Source organism: Lemur catta, chromosome 4 (genome assembly GCF_020740605.2).
Source record: "Lemur catta isolate mLemCat1 chromosome 4, mLemCat1.pri, whole genome shotgun sequence".
NCBI lineage: Eukaryota > Metazoa > Chordata > Mammalia > Primates > Lemuridae > Lemur > Lemur catta.
This window is the reverse complement of record NC_059131.1, coordinates 14,375,306-14,401,490: the sequence shown is the minus strand read 5'-3', so window position 1 is coordinate 14,401,490 and position 26,185 is coordinate 14,375,306. Positions and strand designations below refer to the sequence as shown.

At 55.7% G+C, this 26,185-nt stretch overlaps 1 protein-coding gene across 1 annotated transcript in view; it reads left to right on the top strand.

Annotated features, from left to right (window-relative positions):
* The first annotated feature begins 11,490 nt into the window (after window positions 1–11,490).
* HS1BP3 (HCLS1 binding protein 3) overlaps window positions 11,491–26,185 on the top strand; it is a 32,467-nt gene continuing 17,772 nt past the window's right edge. The window contains exons 1-4 of the mRNA XM_045549121.1: window positions 11,491–11,565; window positions 17,092–17,257; window positions 21,349–21,556; window positions 23,557–23,785. Coding sequence (XP_045405077.1) covers window positions 11,534–11,565; window positions 17,092–17,257; window positions 21,349–21,556; window positions 23,557–23,785 — 635 coding nt within the window. The 5' untranslated portion in view covers window positions 11,491–11,533. The remainder of the gene's footprint in view (window positions 11,566–17,091; window positions 17,258–21,348; window positions 21,557–23,556; window positions 23,786–26,185) is intronic.

Genomic DNA, 26,185 nt, shown 5'->3' with positions numbered 1-26,185 from the left:
GTGGCGCCTCCATACTTCTTTCCGTCGCTGCGGTTATGACACGGGCCTGGGTGAGTGGCCGGGACGCCTGGCGGAGGTGGTGGTGCCCGCGTCAGGGCACTTGGCTCCGCAGCTGGCAGGGGGAGGTCCCGGAGGCCACATCTGTGGGGGACGCGCAGGAAAGGGAGGTAGTCGGTGAGTGTCGGCTCTGCTCGAGGGGCAGCCGGAAGATTCCCTGAGTACGAAAAACTTACAGCCGATCCACAAGCCGGACGAACCCCCGACGAAGGGCAGGCGCGTCCTTTTCATTTAAACTCGATCTCTAGACCGGGACGGTGCGTTGTGATCACTTTGAGCGGGTTGTCAGTTTCAGCGCGATGTTGCGGGATCCACAGCCGCTCGCCCGGCTGCGCTGCACTCTGACCCACAGAAGAGGCCGGGCGGGGAGCTCCCCTGAACCGCCGCTTCGTCCCAAGCGAACTCGCCGGGCCACCGCGCAGACGCGGCGCCGGCTCAGCTTGGGGCTTTGAGCCACTTAACGCTCGAGGACCTTTGGGGGCTGGAAGGAGAGGCCTGGCGAGGGTCAGTACTCGCGGATCGATCAAGTGGGCCAAAGAGAAAGGCCTGAAATAAGCGAGAAGGGTGGACCCCGGGCCAGGGTCAGCGCTGCCGGCGCCGAGGGTCTTCCCAGGATCTCCCCCTGACCCGAATACGCGCGCCTGGGGCGTCTGGATAACCAAGCTGCATCAGCCCACTCTGCCTTTGGGACCAAGGCTGGAGAGTTGGCGACAAATCCATAGTCACGGATTTCCCTCTTTAGGTGCCCGTACAAAGTGGCCCTGCAGGAACCACGCAGGCTGGCTGGCAGATCCCCACCACCGCCACACACAGTGGCTGGCAGCAGGTCTCTGTGCTGGGCTCCACTGTGCTACTCGGCCTGCTGTCCTTTCCCCCTGCAGCCGGGAACACACGGCCTTTTGGTGTTTTACAAATCAACTCCTCTATGATTTGTGCCAACACCCTGGGAACCCCGTGCTGGGGTCAACAGTGCTAGTCCTAGATCTGGCTTTGATCACTAACAGCAAGTCTCGCTTGCCTTGTCTTGGCTTGTTTCCTCAACTTTTTAAAGACGAGAATAGAGGGGCCCTGGCACAGTCTTGCCACCGCCGGTGACAAATAAATGTTTGCTGATTCCATGACAGCTCTGCCCTTAGGCCACCTCAGGGCTTAATGAGGGATGAATTGGAATCCCTGCACCCTTGCCATCCCCGTGGGAGCAGGCCACTTCGCTTCTTTGAGACTCCATTTCCTCATCTGTAAAATGGGAGAATTCTCAGCTCAGGAAGTTTGTGTGTGGCTGGGATAACATACTGGCACAGAGGGGGCTCAGTAGCCTTGTCCCCAACCCCCAATGTATTCTGAGTGCCAAGGCTGATAATGGCAGAGAGAGAAGCAGCTTCTCCACGCTGGAAGGCTTTGTAGCAGGCATTCGGGGTAGGCTGATGCTGCCAGGGCCACTGCCTGCCAGTTGTGTGTGCTGAGTTCAACTCAACTTCACCCCCGTGTCTGGTCTGTACAGTGAGGACACTCATTCATTCATTCAATTATTTATCATCCCTCCACATTCGTTCCTTCTTTCAAGTAAATGCTCCTTGCCAGTTACTCTTCCATGTACTGTGGATTCAGCAATGCACAGGATGAACACATGGAGCTTTAGGATGGGCACAAGAGGCAATAAACAGTAAGCACATAAATGTACAATCTCTCTGCCAGGAGATGCAGAGCAAAGCGATGGGAAACCAGGGCTGGGGTGCTTTGTGATCAGCAGAGGACACATTGGCCCATAAATAATGATGGTGCCACTTTTGTTATCTCCTGAATCCCGGCATCACTCCTGCTGCTTTACACACCTCATGTCATTTCATTCCCATAACTATCCTAACCTGGGAGCTAGGTACTATTCCCATTTTATAGATGAGGAAAGTTGAGTCAAAGAAATTCAACACTTTGCTCAGGGTCACCTGGTGAGTGGCAGAGTTGGTGACAGAGTGGAGTCACCAACCTTCTTTGCCCAATGTTTGGCTTTTCACTGCCTGTGGGGGATGGGGGTGTGAGGGGCTTTGGCTGGCTGACCCCCTCCCTCAATCCCAGAGGAGATGAAGAGTGTTCCTGCCTTTCCTCTCTGACTCTCTGGAAAATTCTTGGCAGAGAAAGAACCTCTCAGGTCCAGGCAAAGACTATGAAGGGGCCGCCCAGGGACTCCTTCCTGCCACTGCTGTCAACTGGGAGCTCACAACACCTGCCATTGAAAACACAGTCTGCATACCAGCTGCAGGGCCTACCCGTGACCCAGGTCTCCAGATGCTCTGCCCAGGGCTTTCTGAGCCCCACAACTGAGCATCCACCCACAGGGAAGACAGTGTCCTTGCTGGGGAAAAAGAAACGTGAGATGAAGAGCTTGCATCGTCCAGGACTCTGTGAAGCTTGAGCACTCTTGGTGAGCAGGTGGCCCTTGTTGGGCCCACAATCCCCACCCAGCCCAGCCCCACTGGGGGTTCCTCTTGGGGGAGTCAGGAAGCCTTTGGTTGGTGGGCTGGGTGGGAGAGAGCTACCGCCCGTAGCCTGGAACCACAGAGCTTCATGCTACCTGTGCTAAGAGCATTGTCAATAGAAGTTCCTCCAGCCTCTGTGTTGCCCCAGGTGTTGCTGGAAAGCTGTAGATGAGGCCCAGAGGCAGAGAGCGGGAGCAGGGTTCAGAGAAGGCAGGAGAAACCTGGGGACTGCAAGTTCTAACTTCAGTTCTTCCCCCATCTGATGGCTGCCCGCCAGCCCTTAGACCTCCAGACTCCAGCTGTCTCCTCCTCAGAGAGAGGAGGTGAGGATGGTTCCAGCAAAGGAAGGCAGGGAAAGGGGGAAGCAGTTGGCTGGGGGGAGGGTGGTGTTTCTTAACATGGAGTGAGGAGGGCAGTTCCCACAGTCTTACCCCCAGATCCTTCCCTTAAAGAGCACTTTTTTGCTCACCCATCCTGGAAGAAGCTATTTGCTTTCTCTGAACACCAAGCCTCTGATTCGGGTGTAGAATCCCAGGATCTGAAAGGACCTTTTGGGTTATTTAGGCCAACTTTCCATGCCATGCCTGAATCATACCTGTGCTTGCATACCTGCAGAGACGGGGAGCTCCCTATCCCAGGCAGGCTCTGCTAGCTCTGAATATGAGGAAGCTCTTTATACTGCCCCGTGAGGGCCACATCTCTCAGAGTCACCTTTGCTGTGGGGAGTTTACATGTCATCTGGGAACCTGGAACAATGGATTGATGCTACTTAGGAAGTTAGTCTTGGATCCCACCAGCTGGAGCCACGTTGAGGTGACCTCCAGCCCCAGCCTCAGCCTGCTAAGCCTTGCTCAAGGTCTCCTGCCACCATACCCAGACACCTGGTCCCCACATCTGATGACAGGAGAACCAGGAGGACCTTAGAGGTGAGCTGCTCTGCAGCCCACATTGTTCACTTGAGGAAACCAAGTCCCCAGCAAGGCTGTCATTTGGCGTCACAGCCACCTGTGATCCTGGGTCCCCTCTGTGATCCTGGGCCTCTGCTGTCTATCACAGCCCAGAGGGGCTCACCTCCGCTCTGCCCAGGGCACCCTGTGGGTGAGGCATGACGCAGGCCAGCCTCCGCCTGCCCACTGTTGGGGGAACCTGGTCCCTACAGCCATGCGCTAATTTGGAATATAAAACTGATGCTCCTGAGAGTCAAGAGACCCGAAATCAAATTGTGCCTCCAACCTTGGGCTGCAAGTCCCTCACCCTTCCTGGCTTTAGACCCCCAAATGTGCAGTGAGGCTGACAGTCAAACGTCCACCACCATTTGGTCTGGGTCTGCCAGTGAAAGGTGGGGAGAGCATAAGAGTCGCTCCACTTCCCGGGACGCAGCCAGAAGTGTGTTCTCTGTCTGGACCCACCATAGCCTCTGGCCTCCTGACTCAGAGCTGGAGAGAGCGCAAGCGGTGAGGAGCCAGAGCCCTGGGTTGGGTCTCCTTGGGAGGGAGGGAGAAGGAAGGCAGCGACAACAGCCTGCAGAGTGTCTGCGGCCATCTCCGCATCTGGTGATGCTGGTCTCCGCTGGGTCCAGAAGTGTGCTGCAAACATCTCCGGAAGACACACAGGGGAGATTCCAGCGGGCTCTGGCTCAGCCCTCCTATGATGCCCAGGGCTGGGCTTCCTTGAGCTTGAGGTATTTCCCGCGCCCAACCCAGGGCTGCCCGGCCCCAGGTTACCCCGAGCAACAGCTCTGGCATGCACAGTGGGGTCAGCCGCAGCTCCGGCCCCAGGCCACTGGGCGTGGCTGGCCCCTGTGCCCCAGGCCGCCGGGCAGGGGAGGGGAAGAACAGACAAGAAGGGAGAAGGGTAGCTTCTTTCCCAGAAGCCTTCCCAAGGGGACATCTCAGAGCCCTTGCCTTCGGGACAAAAGGGGCCGGGCTGGCAGACACTGCCATCTTCTGGTCACTGGTTGTAACAGCACCACTGTGTGGCTGAAGTCCTTTCCTGCTGGAATGACCAAGACCCAGTTAGTGAGGGAGAAGACTCAGAAACCAGTGCTCCGAGCCTTTGCGGGTGAACAAGCTCACCTGGGCCTGTAAGGTGTCCTGGGAGATGGGGGTTCAAGGACCACGTGCCCCCATTGAGGTCAGGAAAAAGACTAAAGTATGGGGTCGTGGTAACAACCTGGCTTCCAAAGCACTTTTGCCAGGCACTAGCTTTGTAACCTCTGTCATCCTCTGTCTCCTTGGCTTTAAAGGGGGACAGGGCTCCTTACCTATCAGGATGTGCCAGAGAGTAAATGAAATCAAGTAGGGGATGTCCTTACCACAGGGCCTCCGTAAATGGTGGCGTTTACTGTTATCTGGGGAAGTCCTGGCTTCTCAGTATGGCCACTGTCTTTGAGGCATTGACCCTCTGTGGCCTTGCCCGTCACGAATTTCAGTATTCTGAATGTTCTGGAGTTGTGCGTCCATCACATTTTCTTGGAGGCCTCGGTGGACACATAAGATTTCAAACAACAACAACTTTTGAAATAACAGCTGCTGACACTTTGTGCAATAATTTGGAATGCCCACTCCTCTGATGTCACTCAGATGGAGCCCAGGGTTTCTGTTCTAAACACACAGTTATTAGGGGACCAAACTGTCTTCAGCCTGGGAAGGTAGGGGCTGGCAGGAGCAGGGGCAGTGCTGGAGGAACCAGAAGATGTGTCCCCAGGCTGGATGTGAGACCTTGCACCCACCCCTCAGGATGAGGACAGTGGCAGCAGAGTGTTGATCGGGAACATCCTGGGGATGACCAGGATCCTGGTGGCTTCAGGTTGGGTGGGCTGTCCCAGGTCTTCTGGCCCACGTGGCAAAGGCTTCTTGACTGAGGGTGGGATACGGGGGGTGGGCAGTGAGGGAAACCCGTGTAAATAAAAGACATCGTTGGGACAACTGGGAAATTGGTACTTGGATTGGATATTAGACAATAGTGTTGTATCAGTGTCAGATTTCCTGAGTATGATCATTGTGTTGTGTGACATAGGAGAATGCTTTTGTTCTAAAGAGTCACATGCTGAAGTGTTCAGAATGAAGTCTTAAGATGTCTACAACTAACTCTTAAATGTTTCAGGAAAAAACCCACAAAGAACCATAGGGAGAGAGAGACAGACAGACAGAGAGAGAGGACAGAGCAAATGTGGCAGAGTGTTGACAGCTGAGCAGGGCATGTGTGGGGCACAGCCCAGACTGGCTCTCAGGGGCAGAGGTGCTCCAGGACTAAAGTGCTTACTCGGTGGCTGCTGGGAGTGCTGGCAGCCCACAGCCCCGCGCAGCCCTCCCTGAAAAGAGGTTAGCTGAAGGGAGCTGCATCACCCAAGCCCAGGTCACATCCAGTGACTGGTGAACGAAGTGGAGTGTAAAGGCCCACCCCTTTGTGCCAATTCAGGACGACCTGGAAGGGCCACCTCGGCTCGGGAGCGCCCTCCACGGATGGGCTGGGGCCTCTGCTGTGACTGCAGATTGCATCCCTCGCATCCCAGGTAGGGAGCCCCGCCCAGCCCTGCTTCCCCCAACCCCCAGCGATGCCTTCCTGCAGGCCAGTCTCCATCTGAGCAGCGCCCCCACCTGTCAGAATAGGGGAGGCGTCCACAGACGTGGTTAGTAATGCTTCAATGTTTCCGTGCATTTGAAACTTTTTCAAAATAAAACTTAGGGGGAAAATAACTAAAAGGCCAATTGGATAATATTTAACATAGTTAGTAACTTTAATATACAAAGCATTCTTACAAATCAACAAGGAAAAGACAAATGGGGCGACTTTTTAAAATGTGCCAAAGAAATAAACAAACAAAAGAGACATTATAAGACCAACAAACAGGTAAAAATATGTTCAACCTTACTTGTAATCATATAAATGTACTTCTAAAACAAGAAATAGCACTTTTGACATACCACATTTGAGAAGATTTAAGAAAACAAATGGGGCTGGCGAGGTTTGGGAAAGGTGTGCTCCATGCAGCTTTCCTGAGCTCCGTTTAGTAGGACATAGATATCAAACACATCAAATGTGTCATGGCCCTGTGCTCCCGAGTTCTGCCACCTTCGACAGTATCCAGAGTGGCTGCATTTGTGGTGCCGCCGGCAGTGCTTCCAGGGTCCCTCCCAGCCCCTTGCTGACTCCTGCTGCCTTGTCACCTCCTGGACGTGGTGTCCTGTGTCCTGGGTGCCATCATCTGTATTTCAAAGGCCATTTCCCCAAGAGCAGTGTGCATGGTAGGCCATGAGGGTTTGAGGTGGGGCCCCGTGGAGGATCATGACGGAGCGGAACTGGACTCAGGCCTGATGTTTCCTCTCAGTGATGCTCCGGCCCCCTCCCCGCTCCTCACTGGCAATTCCCACTCGCCCACACTGCACTCGGATTTGAGCCCAGCTCTGTACTGAGGTCTCTAAGCCCCTGTTGCAGCCATTCTCAGTAAACTCTGCTTTCACCTCGTTAACTACTGTCCAACTCTGGTTTTTCCTTGATGTCTCCTTATCTTGACCTTTCAGCAGTGTTTGGCATTGCTGATCACACCCTGTCCCCTTCCTGAAATTCTCTTTTCCCTTTGTTTGTTCTGTGAGTCCACTCCCTCCTTCTTGTTTAGGATAAAGTGTAAACTCTTCTGCATGGCATACCAGCCCCTGCTGGCCCCTGCTGCCTCCTCTCCCAGGGATCCCTCCCTGCACCCTGGTCTCCAGCTCCCGAGCACGCTCTGATTCTCTCAAGACACCTGGCTTTGCACTACTGCCTAGAACACCCTTTATCTCTTCTCTTCCTCCTCCTCAATAGTCCCTATTCCATACGGAACAGTTTTTACACCAAGCATCATGTAAGGACTTTACAACTGTACCAACAAGGGATCCATTGCAGAAAACCCCACGTAGAGTAGCTTAGACATTCATGAAAGAAGAAGTTCAGTAAAACTGGCCGGGCGCGGTGGCTCACGCCTGTAATCCTAGCCCTCTGGGAGGCCAAGGCGGGTGGATCGCTCAAGGTCAAGAGTTCGAGACCAGCCTGAGCGAGACCTCGTCTCTACTAAAAATAGAAATAAAAATTATCTGGACAACTAAAAATATATATAGAAAAAAAATTAGCCGGCCATGGTGGCGCATGCCTGTAGTCCCAGCTACTTGGGAGGCTGAGGCAGTAGTATTGCTTGAGCCCAGGAGTTTGAGGTTGCTGTGAGCTAGGCTGATGCCATGGCACTCACTCTAGCCTGGGCAACAAAGTGAGACTCTGTCTCAAAAAAAAAAAAAAAGAAGAAGTTCAGTGAAAGTGTCCAGGGCTGATATGGAAGTTCATATTCCACCAGGTCCCCAAGTTCTTCCATCCTTAACGTGTAGGCTCCAAACTTATGCTTGTGCCTCATGCTCACAATATGGGGGCTCTGTCTCCAGCATTCCATCCTCTTTTCAGGTGGAAGACAAGGAAGGGGCAAAGAGTTTTCTCCTAGCAAAGTAACCCCTCCACAGGGACTTCTGTATATGTGGCTGGAATTACGTCACATGGCTTCTTCTCACCACAAGGAGACATGAGTGTTTTACCTTTCCAGCCTCCATGGTAGTAAAAAGCAGGAAGAAGGGGGTTGTGAATGGCTTTGGGTTAGCCAATCTACAATGCCTGCCATGCATTTCATCTCGGGTCAACCACAGTTTATCTCATTTAATTCACAGCAGTGATAAGAATTAAAGGTTTCTGTTATGCCCATTTCACCAATGGGAAAACCATGCCTAAAAGAGATAATACCCACTTTTTCATGACACGGGTCTGGTACCACCTCCTCCTGGAAGAATTCTTTGTATATGCCAACCCCAGGCTGAGTTAGTTATGTGTCCTCCACTGTGCACCCATACCACCCTGGGCCTGCATCCTTGTTGAAACCTCCAACTGTCACACAGTGGTCTGTGAACCCCTGGAGTGAGCTATAAGCCCCACTGGACAAGCTTATGTCTCCGGTGGCTCCCAAGCCTGGTGAGCTAACAGGCCCAGAGCTATACCCATGAGCATTTGCTGAATGACAAGCAAGGTGGTGGCCCTGCTCCATGTGGAGGTGCCCAGACTCCTGGAGCTCTATAGCATCATATTAGGGGACAGAAGCAAACCAGCAGGTCCCCAGAAGACCCACCACACAACAAACAAGGAAAATGTTGGTGCATGGTGCAGCCAGAGCTCAGAGCACCTCCTGCGGGCTGCAGGTGTCTCTAACTGACTGCACCGCCCCTGAGGCCCAGCGGCTTCCCTGGGTGGAGACTGAGCCCTGCAGTGTTCCTCCCAGGGCATTGGGGAAGGGAGGAATAGAAAATCCTTTGCAATGTGGTTTGTGTTAGTGCAGCTTCAGCCATGGAAGGGGCTCCTCCAGTCAAGCAGGAAGCAGAAAATATCAGATTTAGATCCCACATTCCATGCATTGTATACAATTATGTGCTGGAGCCACATGGGACACGTGGGACCCACAGATGCAGAAAATGGGATTGCTATCTAGGATGGGGTCACTCTTTCACAGGAAACCAGCTGTATTCTTGACAGGTATGCTGAGTCCCCCTGATGTGTACCCTTGGCAATCCTGGGGCCAGGGGTGAGTGAGGCTCTCTCAATAGCTTACAAGGCATCAGTGACAGACATGCTACCAGCTCTCAACGATAGGGAGTCCCCTTCTTTAGAGCTCCCCACCTCTGCTTACCCCTGGAATGTAAGTACTTCCCTAGACCTTCCTAGGTGGGCTCACCCCAAGTCAGATTCAACAGCTTCCTTTCTACCCATAACTCGCACATCAGTCTCCAGCCTAGGTTCATCTCCCGAGATCCAGGGCCATAGATCCAATCACCTCAATGTCCCCAGGCCCTCAAACACCACCTGTCAAAAACAGAACTCATCATCCCACCAAAAATGTGCTGCTTCTCCAGCTGCCCTGGCACAAAAAATAGTCCCACTGTCCAGCCACTCCCAGGAGCCAAACCATCGTGGTTAACTCCTTTCACCGATACTCATTCAATTTCTGAGTCTTGACTAATTCTACCTCCTACGACTCTCTCTCACCTGTCCCCTCTTCTCCACCTGGGCAGCCATCACCCCGAGTCCATGCCACCATCATCTCCAGTCTGGAGTGTTCTGCTCATCTTCTTGCCCTCAGCACCACGTGCTCCAAACCCCTGTCCACAGCTTAGCTGGTCAGCCCACCCTGCCGTGTTGGCAAAGCCCTAGGCTTGGTGCACAAGGCTCTCCATGCCCTGGCTCCTGCTTGCCGCCTCCCCATACTCCCTCATGTCCTTTTCTTGTCTCCAGATCTTCCTGTACAATATTCCCTCTACTCTACCCTTCAGGTTTTCCCTTGGTCTTTGGCACTTTTAGGAAGCCTTTTCTGACCACTACCTGCTCCCCAAGTATAAGGGCAGAGAAGCCCATTGAAAGCATCAAAAAATGGCTTATTCACTGTGTATTCTTAGCAGCCTGCACATTGTGTCTGCTAGACAAATGTATGTGCAATAGTGACTGCTCAACTGGCTGGCACTACACCCAGACTCCTGGAATGCTGAAGCCCATACTGTCTTCTGCCCAGACACTGATCTCCCTTCCGCTAAAGTGGGGCGTGTCAATTTCAAGAAGCCCTGGAGGACTATTTGCAACCACCAACCCTGCCTCCCAGACAGGTTGGCAAGCAGGCAGAGCAGACGGCAGCTCTAGCCACATATCTGAGCCCTTCCCTGCAGCCTCCACTGTCCTCCCTCAGAACTTTCATTCATTCAGCCATCCTTCCACTCATTATTGCTCATCTTGTCTATAAACAAATTTGAAACAAACCCAATAAGGCATATGAATGCATTTGTTCAAGAGATATACTGAGGAAAGTCATGTTTCAAAATTTTTACTGTAGGATTTCCTCACTGAAATCAAATTCAGGCAATCATGTCGGTGGTGATGATGATGATGGTGACTGGGAAGTTTAGGAAACGTGGGTAACATCAGCCCGTCATAAATTCTGGTGAGGTTAAGCCCGGCTTCTGCAGCTCTTTGTCCCTGGGGCCCTCCATGGAGCGAGCAGCAGAACGGGAGCAGCACTTTCTCCTGGGCCTGTTCCCAGACTCAGCGTTTCTTTTCCTGGGCTGCTTTGGCAGGTGACACGACCTCTCTGTTCTTCACTCCGTTCTCCTCTCTGTTCTTCACCCTCTATTATGAGAGGGTCTATTACATCTGCAGGGCTCTACACCTAAGGCCCCTTCCGAGGGGAGCCAGCCCCGGGGCCCCATTGCCCTGGCCCAGCTGGGGACCCACAGGTGGCCAGGAGGCCTCCACCCAGAGCTCTGCCCACCACCAGGGAGTGGCTCCCTGAAGATCCTCTGTGGGGAGAGTGCCTGCCAAGTACAGGATAAACAGACAGTGGGAAGGACGGGAACCCTGGAGAGAGGGCAGGGGAGGAAGCTGCAGGCAGCGAGATCATGGGCGCACCCTGAAGGCACAGGCTGGGGCTGCAGCGTGTCGCCGTGTTCCCTGTGTAGCTCCAAAACTCCACGGGGCCTGGACAGAGTCCCGGCTCAGTAGACACTTGTTGCCTGGCTGGATGAATGAAAAGGCCATGAGGGAAGGGGGAGTAGCTCCGTACTGGGACTAGCTGCAGAAGCAGAGCGAGTCCCGTCTGGTCAGCGGGTAAACGTTACGGCCCCACGAACGCACCGACCGCAAGCCCCGCGTGCCAGGCCCCAGGCTAGGCGCTCTACAGGTGGTCGCGAGGGGCGCGGCTCAGCTCGGGGACTGAGCTCCGGGACGCCGGCAGCGCAGAGCGGCACTGGCCGACCGCCACCCTGCAGGAACAGCGCCCCCCGCCTCCCGCCCGAGGCCACCCAAGGCGCCGCATTGCGCGGTCGCGGCCGCCAGGGGGCGCGCCAGGGCGGCGGGAGGGGCGCGGCCGCCCGGAGCCGGGGGCGGGGCCGCGGCGACGCCGGCGCTGCCCGGTCCCGTGACTGCACGCCCCGCCCGGAGCCGCGGCCGCCGCTATGCAGTCCCCGGCGGTGCTCGTCACTTCCAGGTGAGCCGGACCCCCGCGCCCGGCGCTGGCCTCGGGCAGTTCGGGGTCCCAGGAGTCCGGGGAGGCGGCCGCCCCCCCGGGGGTCTGTGGCCCGCGCGGGCCTCCCCAGCGATCTCGGTAGTTTGTCCGGTCTGGGCCCCTGCAGGAGAGGTGGTGCGGCCCACTTCGGTGTCCCCGTGTTCCAGATGGGGAAACTGAGCCCCCTGGAGGATAAAGGGCCCACCCGAGACCCAGTGGGTTGCCTGGGACTGGCCGGTTCCATGCAGCCGGGCAGAAAGGAGACTCTTCCCTTTCCCTGTCCACTTGGGCTCTTTTCTTTAGGTCCCAAAGTTTACTTCTCCATCCTTATAGCGCTCAGGTGTGCCAGCCCGGTGCTGGCGCTGGGACGGGGTGAGCCAGAAGAGCCTGGCCCTGCGGCGGGGGGGAGGGGGCGGTAGATGCTAGGAGGGGGTCGTAAGTTCAGGTTGCTATGGGAACACAGAGCAGGGCAGGACCCTGGGCTTCTGGGAGGAGGTGAACGAGGCCTGGTCCTGCAGGATGAGTGGACCGTGCCCAGGTGGAGGGGAGAGGCGAGGAAGAGGTGGCAGCTGCTCAAGGAGGCAGCTCAGGACACGTGCGGGTTAAAGCACAGGCCGCGGGGGGGGGGGGGGGGGGGGGCCGCGGGGGGGGGGGGCTGCCCTGGTCCAGGCCTGGAGGACCCAGCACAGGTTGGATCCTGGGAAGGCTGGGAGGTTCATGGTTTTACACTTTAACTCTGTTTCAAAAAGCTGCAAGGTGACTCACTTCAACTATTTTCATATACTCCACCCTTGTCCCCCCTACACAAAATCTTGGGCTAAGGGGCCAGTTTATTACATCAGTGAATGTGTTACCCAGCCCAGCTGTTAACCTTCCAGTTGTTATCCAGAATTCAAGTCTAGAAAAACATTCTCTTCGTAAACCTTGATGTCAGAACCTGCTCGGTCTCTGCGTGATAGACCTCGGTTACGGTTGCATCTTCATGGGCAGAAGAGGTTTCCCTGCTGCACGCAAGTCACCTGCTCTCACTGAGCCTCAGTTTCCTTTTCTGCAAATTGGAAGATTGACATTAGCAGGTAGCAGCAGCAGCAGGTGCACCGCAACCACATGGAGACGGTTGCAGTGTGACATTGGTGCTGGGTGCTTCCGTCCGTGCCCAACTTAGACACAGCTTCTTAACAGACACTGGGGTGTGGGTGGTGGAGGCCGGGCAAGTTGTGGTCATTCCCAAGAGGCTTGCCTGCAGGGTGAGTGCAAATACCACGGGCTAGCGCCGGCCCTTCCCCGCAGCCCCAAGCTCCTGTTTCCAGCCCAGCCTCTCACGTGATGTCACCATGAGCACTCATGTGTGCCTTCAGCCAGCAGGTGTTTATTAAGGGCCGTCTCTGTGGCAGGTACTGGTCCAGGTTCTAGGAGACAGCAGTGAGCCAAACCTGGAACTCCAGTGGGGACAGACGGACAGTAGGCAATACAGAACATGTCAGAGATGGTAAATGCTGTGAAGGAAAATGAAATGGTAGGGACTGTAGAGTGCTAGGAGGAGCACATGTGTCTTACGTGGTGTGGTTGGGGACATCTTTCTCGTAGAGTGGCCCCTGGGAAGATGCCTGACAAGTTCCCTGAAGGAGAGTGCCAGGGAAAAGAAATCTTGGAAAATGTGTTCCCAGATGTGAGTGCAGCAGAAGCGGAGATCCTGGGGCTGGTGTGGCTGCAGTGGAGTGAGTGGGGTTGGGGGGTGTTAAGTGACCCCGTGGGACCAGGGGACAATCAGGAAAGGCCTTGTAGGCCATCAGATTTCATTCTAAGTGTGATGGGACCTGACTTCTGTTTTACAGAGATCCTTTGGCTGCTGTGTTGAGCGTGGGTGGGCTCTGGCTGTGGCTGGGGCCGGGGGGCGCAGGCAGAGGTGGCCGGGGGGGTCTCGCTGCACCCTCGGCGGTTAACTCCTTGCAGGAATCCACATAGAGCCCCTGGTGGGTTGGCGCAGGGTGACGGTGACCACGGAGGTGAGAAGTACCTGTGTTCTGGATATATTTCGAGGATTGAGCTTCCAGGTTTGCTGCTGTTTGGGTGTGGGATGTGAGGAGGAGGAAGAGGAGTCAGGAGTAACTGCAAGGCCCCTGTCCTAAGATGCTGAAAATCAAAGTTGCTGTTTCCCAGGGTGGGGAGACCGAACAGAGCAGATATGGGGGAAGGTGGGCGCTAGTGTTTGTCTAGACATGTGGGTTTAAGAAGCTTGTTGACGGCCCAGTGGAGACTGAAGGCGGCCAGCTTTGAGTAGAGGAGAATCTGGGCTGGAGAGAGGAATTTGGGAGCCACTGGCCGGTAAACGGCATTTGACGCCTGGAACCTGGATGAGCTCACCTGGGGAGGAGCGCTGCGAGAGGGCGTGCTGGGTGCCATTAGGGAACCATCCGGAGAAGCTGAGCAGCTGTGGCCAGGAGGAGGGGAAGAGCCACAAGGAGTGGGGTGTCCCGAGGACTGGGGTGTCCTGCAGCCCGTGAAGGCAGAGCTTCAGGCAGGGAGCGGCCGACTGTGCCAGGTGCCGCTGACAAGTCAGGGAAGAGGGGAAGTGAGAACTCACCTTTGGATTTGACAACACAGAGGTCACAGGTGACCTGGGTGCTGGTAGCTTGTTGCACGATGAGGACAAAAGTCTGGTTAGTGGAGAGGAACCAGAGCATGTGAATATGGGCCACTTGTTTGAGGAGTTCTGCCGGAAAAGGGAGGAGGGAAACTGAGCGAGGGGAGTGTGGGGTCAGAGCATGGCTTCTCTCCCAGGCGGGTCGGAGTGTGACTGCATGCTCATGACAGCAATCCGTTAAGGCGGGGAAATTGATGGCGAGGAAGAGAGGGGAGAAGTCAGAAGCCACGTCCCTGAGTAGCTGAGAGGAGCTAAGGAGCGGTGGCCTTAGGAGCAGCCAGTCTGTCCACAGTCCCAGGAGGGGACAGCGTATATGAGACAGGTGCAGGCTGAGTGGTGAATGTGATGGCGAAGCCCAGGATGTTTTCTCGTGGTGCCCGGGGCAGCACAGAGATGCATCAGAGCTTATTAGAAATGTGGACTGTCAGGCCCACCTGCGGGACCAGACTCTGAACCCCAGGGGCTTGTACCTACGGTGCAATTTGAGAAGCTTGATCTAGGGCACTGGTGTGGGTCAAATCCTGCCCAACACACCCCCATTTGTTTATGTATTGTCCGTAGCAGCTGCACCCGAGACCACATAGCCTGCAAAGCCTAAAATATTTACTCTCTAGCCCTGTACAGAAAGTTTCCTTAGGGGCTTAGGGCAGTGGCAGAGTGACTGGATCAGGCTCAGGCACATCGGGAGTGTGGAGGGCAATTCTTGGCTAAAACAAGGCTGCGGCCACCCCAGGCCTTTTGATGCAGTGTCCCGCGTGTGCCTCCCTCACAAGTTCCCAGGCAAAGTGATGCTGATCCAGGGGCCACACTTTGAGAACCCCACGCCTAGGGCAACTAGGGTTGCCAGGCCTGGTGTGGTGAGAGCCTTGAAGTCTGTGGCCTTGAATTTCTGGTGGGAGCAGGTGGCATGCTTTGTGCCATGTCTGTCCCCAGCCACCGGCTTCCTGGCGCAGAGCAGAGGAAGTAGAGGACTGGAGAATCTGGCTTTTCCTGGGCCAGGTCAGCCCCGGGTGAGAGATCGGGGGAGCTGGGGCCTCAGCAGAAGGTTCCAGCAGGGGAATGGGACTCTGGGACGGGGCTGGATCATGGATTGGGGGTTCTGGTGCGGTCAGAGAACCGTCAGACATGGGCCCTGCCAGGGAGCTGGACCTGGGGAGGTACTGGCCGGGGGAGGCCCCCTCTGTCCCCTTTTCACCCTGAGAGGCCCTCCTCTCCAGCGCAGGTGCCCTCCTCCTCGTCACTTCACCCACCTGTGCTTCGCTTCCATAACGATCGTAAAGAAACGATGCCTGGTAATTTCTCATGCCCTGTGAAAGGCCCCCGGGCTCGCTCTGGAGGGGCTGCGGAGCGTCGCCGGGGATTGCACCCTGGTTCCACCCCATACCCGCTGAGACCTTTAGTGAGCGACTCCCTCTTGGGTCCATTTCCTTGTATTTTAAGTGGCTCTGAGTAGCAGAGCTCCTTTGCAGGGCGCTGGGCGGCGGCAGCCCCAGGCACAGGTGAGGTGCTCAGGCTGCGTCTGCTGCGGTTCGTGCTCAGCGTTCGGTCTCGCCCTTTCGTCCTGCGCCTGTGATGGCAGCACTGCGTGCAGCACCAAGCCACAGGCACACGCCGTCTGAGCACGTTGTCGTCTGGCTGCTGACAAGGAGTGCTGGTTGGCTTAGGTGCCTGTCACCTCACAGCCTGCATCTGGCCCTCCTGAGCCCTTTGCCACCCTGGTGCAGGCCAGCCTGGGTCCGCATGGATGATCTGCTCATCACAGCCTGCACTGTGCTGTGGGAGACGGTCCCTCGGGAGGACCACGTGCACAGTCACTGGGCGCACACACACGCGGCACAAGGAGGCATGTTGTGTAGGCCTCCCCGGTCGGTGGCAGCAGCATCTTGGTGACAGTGTCACATGCTTAGCAGGGGATGTGAGGAGTCTGTGCAGAAGGGGTGCTGAGGGAGGACTCCGGTAATTCCAGAGAGGGAAGGGCCTCGCCCCAGGCACAAGTTGAAGCTCCAGAAGCTCCTCCTTGCCCAGGGCCTCAGCCCTTGTGTTCCCAAAGCTCCGCCCAGCACACAGCTGGTCTCACCGCGATGATCCGAGCGTGATCAGAGCATGCTTGGCACGTCCTGCCCGAGGTGCTGGTGTGAGGGACGTGAGTCTGTGCAGGTCTGTGTCACACCCTTATGTGTGATGAGGGATACATCGGACATCTTTTCTCACTTCAAAGAAAATGCCCCGTCACTTTTTTGCTCTCTGTACAGTTCAGTATGTTTGAATTGCATTTAAAAATTTCCCAAGAGCCGTGGTGTTCACCCAGCATCCTCCCAGCGCTCCAGAAAGAGGTATCGACTGCCCCGATGAGGCTGGGGAGGGCCCCACCGCTAGCGCCCAGCCCATTTCCCCGTGGGAGGGCCCTGCAGCGGCTCCCTGCCTCCCTGCAGGTGCCCGGTGGAGTTTCCTTCCTGTGTCGTCCACACGGACCCAGGTACTTCCCTTGGTCTGAGAAGATCACTGGGGATGCCGCCCCCACCAGTTTTACAAAGCTCACGTCTGAGTTTGTGTGAAACACTCAGCTGTTTGTGATTTTCAGCCAGCCCCATCCTTCCCTGTTTTGCTGCTGGGAACAGACCATTTGCCCCTCAGCAGCCCAAAGGCAGGACCAGGCCTGGAGCCTGGGAAGCCGGGCTTCATGAGGGGCTGCAGTGTGGCAGGACAGGTGGCCTGGAGCAGTGACCACCGATGACCCTGAGGATGGCCAGCAGAGCAGCCTGGCACCCAGGCCTGCCAGGCCACTCCAAGATCCTGCCTGTGTTTCCCTTGAGAGCTCTGCTGACTTGAACCTCAGCTTCATCTGCCCTCTTTTCCTCTGGCAGGCGAGTTCAGAATGTCCACACAGGCCTCGACCTGACTGTGCCCCAGCACCAGGAGGTGCGGGGCAGGATGATGTCCGGCCACGTGGAGTACCAGATCCTGGTGGTGACCCGGCTGGCCGCGTTCAAGTCGGCCAAGCACAAGCCTGAGGATGTCGTCCAGTTCTTGGTGAGCTGGGGCTCTGGCCAGGATGCTCTGAGGGTGCCTGGGGTCCAGGTGGTACGCATACCTGCCCACCAGGTGTGAGTAGCATCAGGGTGGGCACTTCTCTATCCACCACTCGCTCAGGGGCTGGAGTGCCAGACCATGTCGGATGACAGGGACACGAGCGAATCAGGCTCTGTTAGTCCATGGGTGGCAGGCTTGTAAAGACACAATGCAGACGGTGACAGCAGTACATAGAGGGTCCGGGGGTATAGACAAGGGGCATCTAACCCACCCTGGGTAACAGATTCCAGAAACTTCACAGATGAGGTGAGGGCTGAGCTGTGTTTTAAAGAGCAGGTGGAGCTCAGCGGGAGAGAGGGGAGAAGGGTGTCCCAGGCGGAGGGCACAGCCTAAGGAAGGGCACAGGCTGGAGACGGTGTCGTGTGGGGAACTCTGAGCAGTCCAGCATGGTCCTGGCGTGGAGTGGGAGAGGAGGAGGGTGGGTGACAAGCAGGAGCTGGGTCAGGGAGAGCATGCGGGGCCTGGACCTGTCCTGCAGACGAGCAGGAATTTCAAGCAGGGGAGTGACATGGTCACATGGTCCCATTTGCCTTTAACCAACCAGTCTGTTGGGAGCTTGAAGTTGGATTGGAAGGAACAGTCCCCAGATGAGGGCTTGGAGCAGGCCAGTGGTAGTTGGTATGGAAGGAAGGGAGACAGAAATACTTACACCCGCTGAGATAAAGAGAACCTATGCCCGGGCAGATCTGAGGGGGCATGTTGAGTGTGACATGTCCACCCGATGGACTGATACACAAGGCTGGTCCTCTGGCTGGGGTCAGGCCTAAGATGCGGGTTTGGGAGACGTCTGCTTGGAGCTGATGCTAAACACCACTCCCAAGCCTGGGAGTGGATGCAGTTGCCCAGAGCACAGGTGTGGAGGGTGGGGAGAAGGGCTGAGGGGGGATCCTGAGGACAGCAGCAGGCCCGTCAAGAAGGCGAGTCTACAGGTGAGGCAGAGCGGGGAAAACTGGGCGACTGTGGAGTCACAGGAGCTGAGGGAGGAGAGAGTGTCAAGAAGGGCTGAGATTATGACTTATTATGTACTGTTTGCCTTTTAGAAAAAGGCCTTGGTGCAGGGAGCAGGAGAGACAGGCCACAGGATTACTAGGACAAGGTGGAATGAACTAGAGTCGCATGGTACAAAGGGGAGCGACCTGCTGCAGGCTTGCACACAGGCTAGCTCTGAATCTCCTGGCAGCCAGGATGAAAAGGGAAATAATGAATTGCATCGCTCTGGTGACCTGTTGAAAGAGACACTAAATTTTAAGAAAAATGTATGGCGCTGATCTTTAAGGGACATCCAGCAACATCATGGGAAGTGTCTAAAATAGCAGTGCTGTTTCTCATTTCATTGCTGGGGTGTGGTTCTGGCTCTGCATTGCTCCTGTCGACTCAAGTAAATGACAGAAGCAAAAATCTCAACCACTGGAGGTTTATTAAGCCAAAGTTGAGGGCACACATGGAAGAAACATGAACTGCAGTCTAGCCATGGTTGTTTTTTCTGAAGGGGAAGGTGGAACCTTCAGCATTTTAAAGACTATAAAGAAGGAAAAAGACAGTGGAGGGTGGGGGTGTGATAAGGCAAAGCAGTTACATTCTTGTGAGGCCCAGAAAACCTACATTTTACATAAAATAAGGGGGATGTTAGAAGAGAAAAAGGGAGTAAAGGAAATATCAATTATGTAGATGTTCCTGGATAGGTGGAAAAATGTTTGATTCAGTGTCTTCAGTTTTATTACCTGTAAAGATAAACTTGTAATTCATTATTAACGTTATTAGCGTGGAATGGAGCAGACTTTAGTTTTAGGTGCTTGACTTAGGTACAATTTGCATGTCCTTGCTTGGGGGGGTCAGCAAGAATTTGCTTCATGAATGATCTGTGGGGCCAGCTCTTCACAGGTGCCTGAGCCCCTTACCTGCTGTTTTGCATAAGGAGTTAAAGAAGCAGGCCCTGAGATTCTGATTTTCTGTTTGCTCCCTGAGAGTGGCTCAGCTCTGCAGGGCAGTTTGCAGCTCCTGGTGATCTGACCTGACCGAGGCTGGAGCTTTCAGACGAGGAGCGTATTTGCGCTTGATGTTGCAGGGCAGACGGACAGGCAGCATCCTGGGAGCCTCGAGGAGCTCCAGGCCAGCCTGCTCCGTCCTGAGCTAAGGGCTGGTCTTACATGGGGGCGTTGGTGAGGCTGTCATTAACACCTCCATGTGTCGTACCAGTGCCACTTTTTCCTAGTCTGTGATGCCCACGCCCAGTGAAGTCTATGCGTGTGTGTGCAGGGGCTTCTCATTTTGAAATACCCGCGAGGGCAGAGGAGAGCTGCTTTAGTCTCTGTGGGATCTGATAGTGTAGCCCAAGGTTGTGTGCCCCAAGCCTGAAATCTCTTTGAAGTTTCATGATTTAGCTAAAAGAATTAGTGAGCATTTTGCATCTACTCCTTGAAGGGGCATGTATGTTTCAGTATACATATGTATTTAATTGCTAACCATGGAGTAAAAGCGGCCCCCAGGCAGGGCGCTGTAGCAGAGGTTTTGCAGGCACGCATACCCTTATGTTAGAGGCTGTGTGCCCCGTGCCCGGCACACGGGCCACCAGATGAGTGGGAGTTCCCACCCTCAGCTCCTTCTGGCCTTAGTGTCTCTCACTTGGCCTCCTCTGGTTGCTGGTGCAGGTAGCTGCTGGAGAAGCCCTGGCTGCAACACTGATGGATGTGGCCCTGCGTGGGGTGAGAGCTCAGCCTGTCAGCTCCCAGCCTTCACACTGCCAGAGCCCTGGGGATCTCGGCTCCCGGCACCCGGGACTGGCTGGTCTGTGGGAGGAGCCTGTGTGGAGCAGTCGGGCCAGCAGGGGGCGCTCGGCCCCCACCGTGGCCTGCCCTGCCTGCCTGGCTGGAGTCACCAGCTCCTGGGGACAGCCTGGATTGGAGCCTGTGTTACCAACCACTTTGGGAAAGGATCCTCCTGCCTCTCCTGGAGAGCCGTTCTCAGGAAAGCTCAGAGCCAGGCTCTGTGCTGACAGCTGCAGGCAGCAGCCCCCTGTCCCAGACGACTCCCCATTGAGGGGGTTCTGGAGTCCCCCAGTCACCTTCTGGTGTCTAGAACCTTCCCAGGCAGAGGGTTCTGGGTCGTGTTGCTGGTGAACCGCACGCGGCACTGCAGTGGTGTGTGGGGGTGCGGCCTGGGCCGGGGAGTGACCCAACTTCGCCCTCCACGCTCCCACGGAGTCGGGGAGACAGCACAGCTACGGGGAAAACCCAGAGGAGCCCAGCGCTGAGGGTGGACGCCAGGCTGCTGTGTGCATCGCGTAGGGGACTCTTCTCTGAGCGCCCACGCGTGGTCACAGACCATGGCGCTGGCACTGAACCCGCCGTGCTGTCTCACGGGACCCAGAGCCTGTTGGGATGTCCCCGTACGGAGTTTGCGTGCAGCAGGAGCTTGATGAGTGAGTGAGTGGAGACTTAGCTGCCAAGGAGTTGTGGGGGGAGGTTGCGCAGCAGGCGCGGTCACCTCCTTCTGACCGCAGCGGGAGCCCCAGCCCGCTTCACCCAGGTTCCGGCACGCAGAGGGGCCCCGGCTGACGGCAGGGCAGGCAGCCAGCTTCGGCGGGATCTGCCTCCACTGCCTGCACGGACTGGCCCTGCCCAAGGCTGCCGCTGGCTCACAGGATCAAGAGGTCTGTGCTGAGAAAAGGTGACTCACAGTGTTGCAGGAAGATGACTGGGCCACCGGCCAGTTGGTGAGATCACCCTGCTGATGCGCTGGAAGCCTGGCATGCAGGCAGCTGTGGTCACCAATAGGCCAGGCAGGGGTCCCTGTGTCAGAAGTGTCTACTTGGGACATGACAGTGGCCGGAGCAGCAGCATTATTGCATCTTCGGGCCATTAAGACATTTGTAACTGAGCCTGCCATTGACTAGGAGGGTTAAGGACCAGAGCCCAAGGCAGGGAGACAGCACACTTCCTGTGGCCGGGCGCCACCTCCCACCTCTGGCTGGGGGGCGAGGAACGCCGCCTCTCACTCTTCACTGAGAAAACCGCATGCTCCTCTCATTCCAGGTCTCCAAAAAGTACAGCGAGATTGAGGAGTTTTACCAGAAACTGAGCAGTCGTTATGCAACGGCCAGCCTCCCCCCGCTCCCCAGGAAGGTCCTGTTTGTTGGGGAGTCTGACATCCGGGAAAGGAGAGCCGTGTTCAATGACATTCTGCGCTGTGTCTCCAAGGATGCCGAGTTGGCAGGCAGCCCAGAGCTGCTAGAATTCTTAGGTACCCGAGGCTCTGTCCTGAGTCCCTGAGGTCTCCCCAGCCCAGAACTGGGCCTCGCCATCCTGGCGGGGGCGGGCCCACAGCTGCCCTCTGCAGCCGGGAAGTTTCAGCCAGGCCATTGAGGCGGGTGGGCCTTACCGACATCCCTGGGCCGATGGTGGGCAGGGAGCCGACCCTCGAGGGACTGACCGTCCAGGGCGAGACGGGGCTCACAGAGGGGCATCTCCACAGTGTGACCCCACCCCTGGCCTTCCTGGTCAGCCCCATCCCTAGAGCCTCCCTGACCCATAATCACACATGCAAATACCCGTCCACCTCCTGCCACCCGGCCCTGGGGAGAGTCGAGGGGACACCTCCAGGCCGAGGCACAGCCCCAGGCATCCAGCCCCTCAGTGACGGGGCTGGGCCCTTCCCGTCATGTCCCTCCCACTCTTCTCTTTGCAGTTTTCTCATCTGTAAGATGGGGACAACCTGGCTGACGGGTGCTGGTGAGATTAAGTGAGCTCATACCTGTGAAATGCTCAGAACAGAGCCCACCACACGTAAATGGTGGCTGAAGTCACACTCCAACCCGTCAGTACACCCAGAACCCCCGGGCAGGCCCCAGTCTGGCCCAGATGCTGCCAGGACAGGCCGGGTTCTCCTATGCCCTCGGGATGGTGGTGCTGGACTCTCACCCCTGACCTCTCCCTCTTTGGATCAGTAGATCAGTCTGTTTAGCTTTAACTCTTTTCCTGACTACTGTGAATCTCCTAGTTCCACAAAACAGAAGAGAATTTTGCAAAACAAAGTTGATGGCAGATAAACTAATTGAAAAAAAAGTGAGGGGTGGGGAATAAAGAGCAAAGCCAGGGAATGTGCAGAAGGCCTGGGCCTCTTATGTCCCGCCACGGATCTAGGGTCTCTGAGGTGTCAAGATGTCTTGGCGCCCCCGTCGTGGAGAGGAAGTGCAGGGGGGTCAACTTCCCCAGCCATGCTGGACCTCAGTTTTCTCATCTCTAAAATGGAGGGACAGTTAGGGTCTCATTCATAGGATTTTGTGATATTTAAATGTAGAATGCATATTCCATGAGGCTTACTACATGAAATTGAAGGTTCTTTAGATTTTGACTGATATTTCACATTTGTCCAAATATTATAACAGCATAATCATCATCACATAGTATGTCCTGTATGCCGGACACTCTAAGTTCTTTATCTACAATGTGATTTTTTAAAAAGTTGATGCTTTCAAATAAACTACCCAGTAACTGTTTGGATAGAGATAAACAAGTAGTCAACGCATGCTTCTCAAACTACCCGTGGGGAAGGACTGGCTTTCTCACTCCCAGCCTGTCACAGACCGATACTGTCACAAAAACAGAGTTGCATGCTGGGATGTGATGATGATGCCAAGTGGCTATGGAAGTTTCTGGATGCCTTTCTGTACTTACCTCATTGTGAATGCCTGTCTGCGACCACACTTTGAGAAGCACAGGTCTAAGCCAGTTTGTAATGGAGTGATCACAATTTATTCTGGAATCTTCCACGTGCTCACTCTGTGCACGCATTGAGTTCACCGTCTCTGTCCGTGGTTGGACTGGCAGAGCTCCATGACGTGCCTCACGGCTGTGAAGTGGTCCTGGAGGTGCTGGTTCTTTTTGAATCGCCCTGTGCGCTATCTGCCCCACCATAGCCCAGCGGAGGTGGGCTCGGCCGTCCTGCGGTGTAGACGGGCTCTGGGCTGCGGAGGTTCAGGAACCGTTGGCTCTGTCTTGCCCTGAGGCTCCGTCTTGTGACCACTCCATCAGCCCTTGGAGGGCTGCAGCAGGCACTTGGCTGCCCCCCGGAATGGTGGTCACCTCTCATCCACGCAAACTCGCCATCCTGGCTCAGGGCAGAGTTTGGTCCCAGGAAACTACAGGAAGCCCTCGGCCTCAAATTCTGGGTGCCGTGTGGCGAGGCCTCCTCTGCCTCTGGGGCTAGGTGTGAAGTCCCTTCTTTTCTGTCTTCCTCCACAGGCACCAGATCCCCAGGGGCTGCGGGTCTCACCAGCAGAGATTCCTCTGTCCTGGGTGACACACACAGCCAGGCAGGGGACGATGAGGAGGCTTTTGACTTCTTTGAGCAGCAAGACCGAGTGGCGGATGAGGGTCCGCCCACCCTGGGCTTGAAGGACGAAGATGCAGAGAAGTCCTTGGAGGAGGAGGAGGAGGAGGAGGAGGTGCTGGATCCTCTGGGCATCATGCGGTAGGTCTCCCATTGTCAAGGGGGCCCCTGCTGCCCATCCCAGGCTTTCTGGAGATGATCCCTTTCTCCTGCTTGCAGGGGTCCGGGCCACAGGTCCTTGGCCTGGCACACTCGGGGACTGGCTCTCTGCATGCCCTCAGTGTCGCCCATGTCTTGGAGCCTGGGCTCAGGTATCACCTGGGCTCAGGTATCACCTGCCCGTCCCTGATCATAAGGTGTCCCTTGCCACTGGCTCTGCACTGAGGCCGAGCAGAGGCCCTCATGACAGCTCAGTAGCCCAGGTTGCTGAACCCTGCCGCTGGCACCAGGAGACCTGGGTTCTCCTGCCAGCCATGTGACTTGCAGCTGTGACTGCAGCTCTCTGGGCCCACTTCACCACATGCAGAGCAGGAGCACTCACCTTGGCCCTGCCTCCCCACAGGGTGGCTGTAGGGTCCTCATGAGTCTCATGGGTGAAAGGGACTTGTGACCCACAAGTGCCAACTGCATGTGATGCAAGGAGGAGTGAGCCCTGGGGTCCCTGGCCAATGGACCGTGTCCCCTTCACATGCACGTGCATGCGTGTGCACACACACCCTGCCCTGACAGGGACAGAAGAGGCAGGCCAGCTGTGGTCTCAGGGCTCCCTCCTGGATGGTGTCCCGCTTCTCTTGCCTTTGTGTCCCTTCTCCTTTCCTGGCCCTCTGACTACCTTCAGCCAATCATTGTGCCGCTCCTGAGCCCCCACTGCATGGACTGTACTCTGGAGTGGGGGCAGGTCAGATAGGAGGCCAGGGAGGCAGACATTGCTCCCAAGGCCCCTCTGACAGACACAGCCTGGGATGTGAGAGGTTCGCTGAAGCCCTCAGGGAGCAGGGAGGGAGCCCTGTCCTGCAGGTCCTGCTCCAAAAGGAATTAGAGCCAGTTAGAAAGCAGGCAGAGGCCGGGCGCGGTGGCTCACGCCTGTGATCCTAGCACTGTGGGAGGCCGAGGTGGACCACTTGAGCCACAGGAGTTTGAGACCAGCCTGAGCAAAAGTGAGATCCAGTCTCTACAAAAAAAATAGAAAAAATTAGCCAGGCGAAGTGGTATGCATCTGTAGTCCAAGCTACCCCAGAAGCTGAGGCAGGAGGATCGCTTGAGCCCGGGAGTTTAAGGTTTAGTGAGCTATGATGACACCACTGCACTCTAGCCCAGGTGACAAAGTGAGCCTCTGTCTCAAAAAAAAAGAAATCAGGCAGAGGCGAGTTCAGCTGAAACAACATGCAGAATGTGGTACTAAAACACGGCCCACCCTTCGAAGACCTTCCTCTCGGGGCGGCTGTGAGACCCGCGTGGAGGGTTGAGGATTGATATTGGAGGAAGGTGCCCGGTGCTCAGGAGGCCACAGCAGAAACGGCTGGGGGCCAGGGGCCTGCAGCACCTGGGTGCATCGAGTGCCCCCCAGCCAGGCCCCTCCCATTCCACCGTGGCCTGTGGCTGGCCTTGTCCTGGAACAGCGGGGTCAGCAGCCCTGAGGGAGAGGCAGCAAGGGTGGCGGTGATGTCAGGAGAAGCCTGGAATAGCCACTCCTTATCAGCCTTATCCAAGCCCGAAGGCCCTTCTTGGGCTTTATTTTGGTAAGGACAAGGCTTTGTTTGAACTCACGCTCTCTGTTGTTCTGAGAAACCACACGTAGTGCCAAACTGAGATGGACTTTGGTGGTTTGTGCCAGCCTTTGGCTGAAGGACGTGCTCAGCAAAGTGGCTCCTTTTTTGGGTAGGAAAATGCTCGTTGGGGTTGGCAAATGCTGCCTTGAATTTCCTACTTCATTAGCAGATTGTCAGGGATGATGTGTCAGCCAGCCTGGGACCACCTGCCCCCAGCTCCATCCCCTGGCCCTGTCCTCCGAGGGGCCTGGCCCTGAGTCCTAGGAAAGCTTAGCACCTAAGAGAAATCCCAGAGGCTTAAGACCGTCTCCTCTCGGGTTTTCTTTTAAGGACCCATGTTACAACAATTGGTATTATCACCTCCAGCGGGCATAATAAGTAACATTTTTCAAGAGCTCATTAAATGCCAGGAACTAAGTTAGCATTTGCTTGCATTATCTTCTTATTTTATCTTTAAGACAGCATTTCTGAAATGACTTGCTATGACCCACAGTAAAAATGATATTGTATGTCGTGACCCAGGGTACACATGTATATTATGTCATGTAAAACTGAAGCAAAAGTTCCAAGAACTCGTACAAAATCTTAATAAGTGTATTGTACTGTGACGTTTTCTCTTCTGTTTCATATTTTGGAAAAGGTTGACTCACAAACTGCTTTCAGGATCCACCGTGGGCACAGTTCAGGACACGGGGCTCTAGGAGGCGCAGCTGGGGGCCCAGTGGCTCGTCCACATTTGGGCGGCCTGCAAATGGCAGAGCCCGGGCTTGCC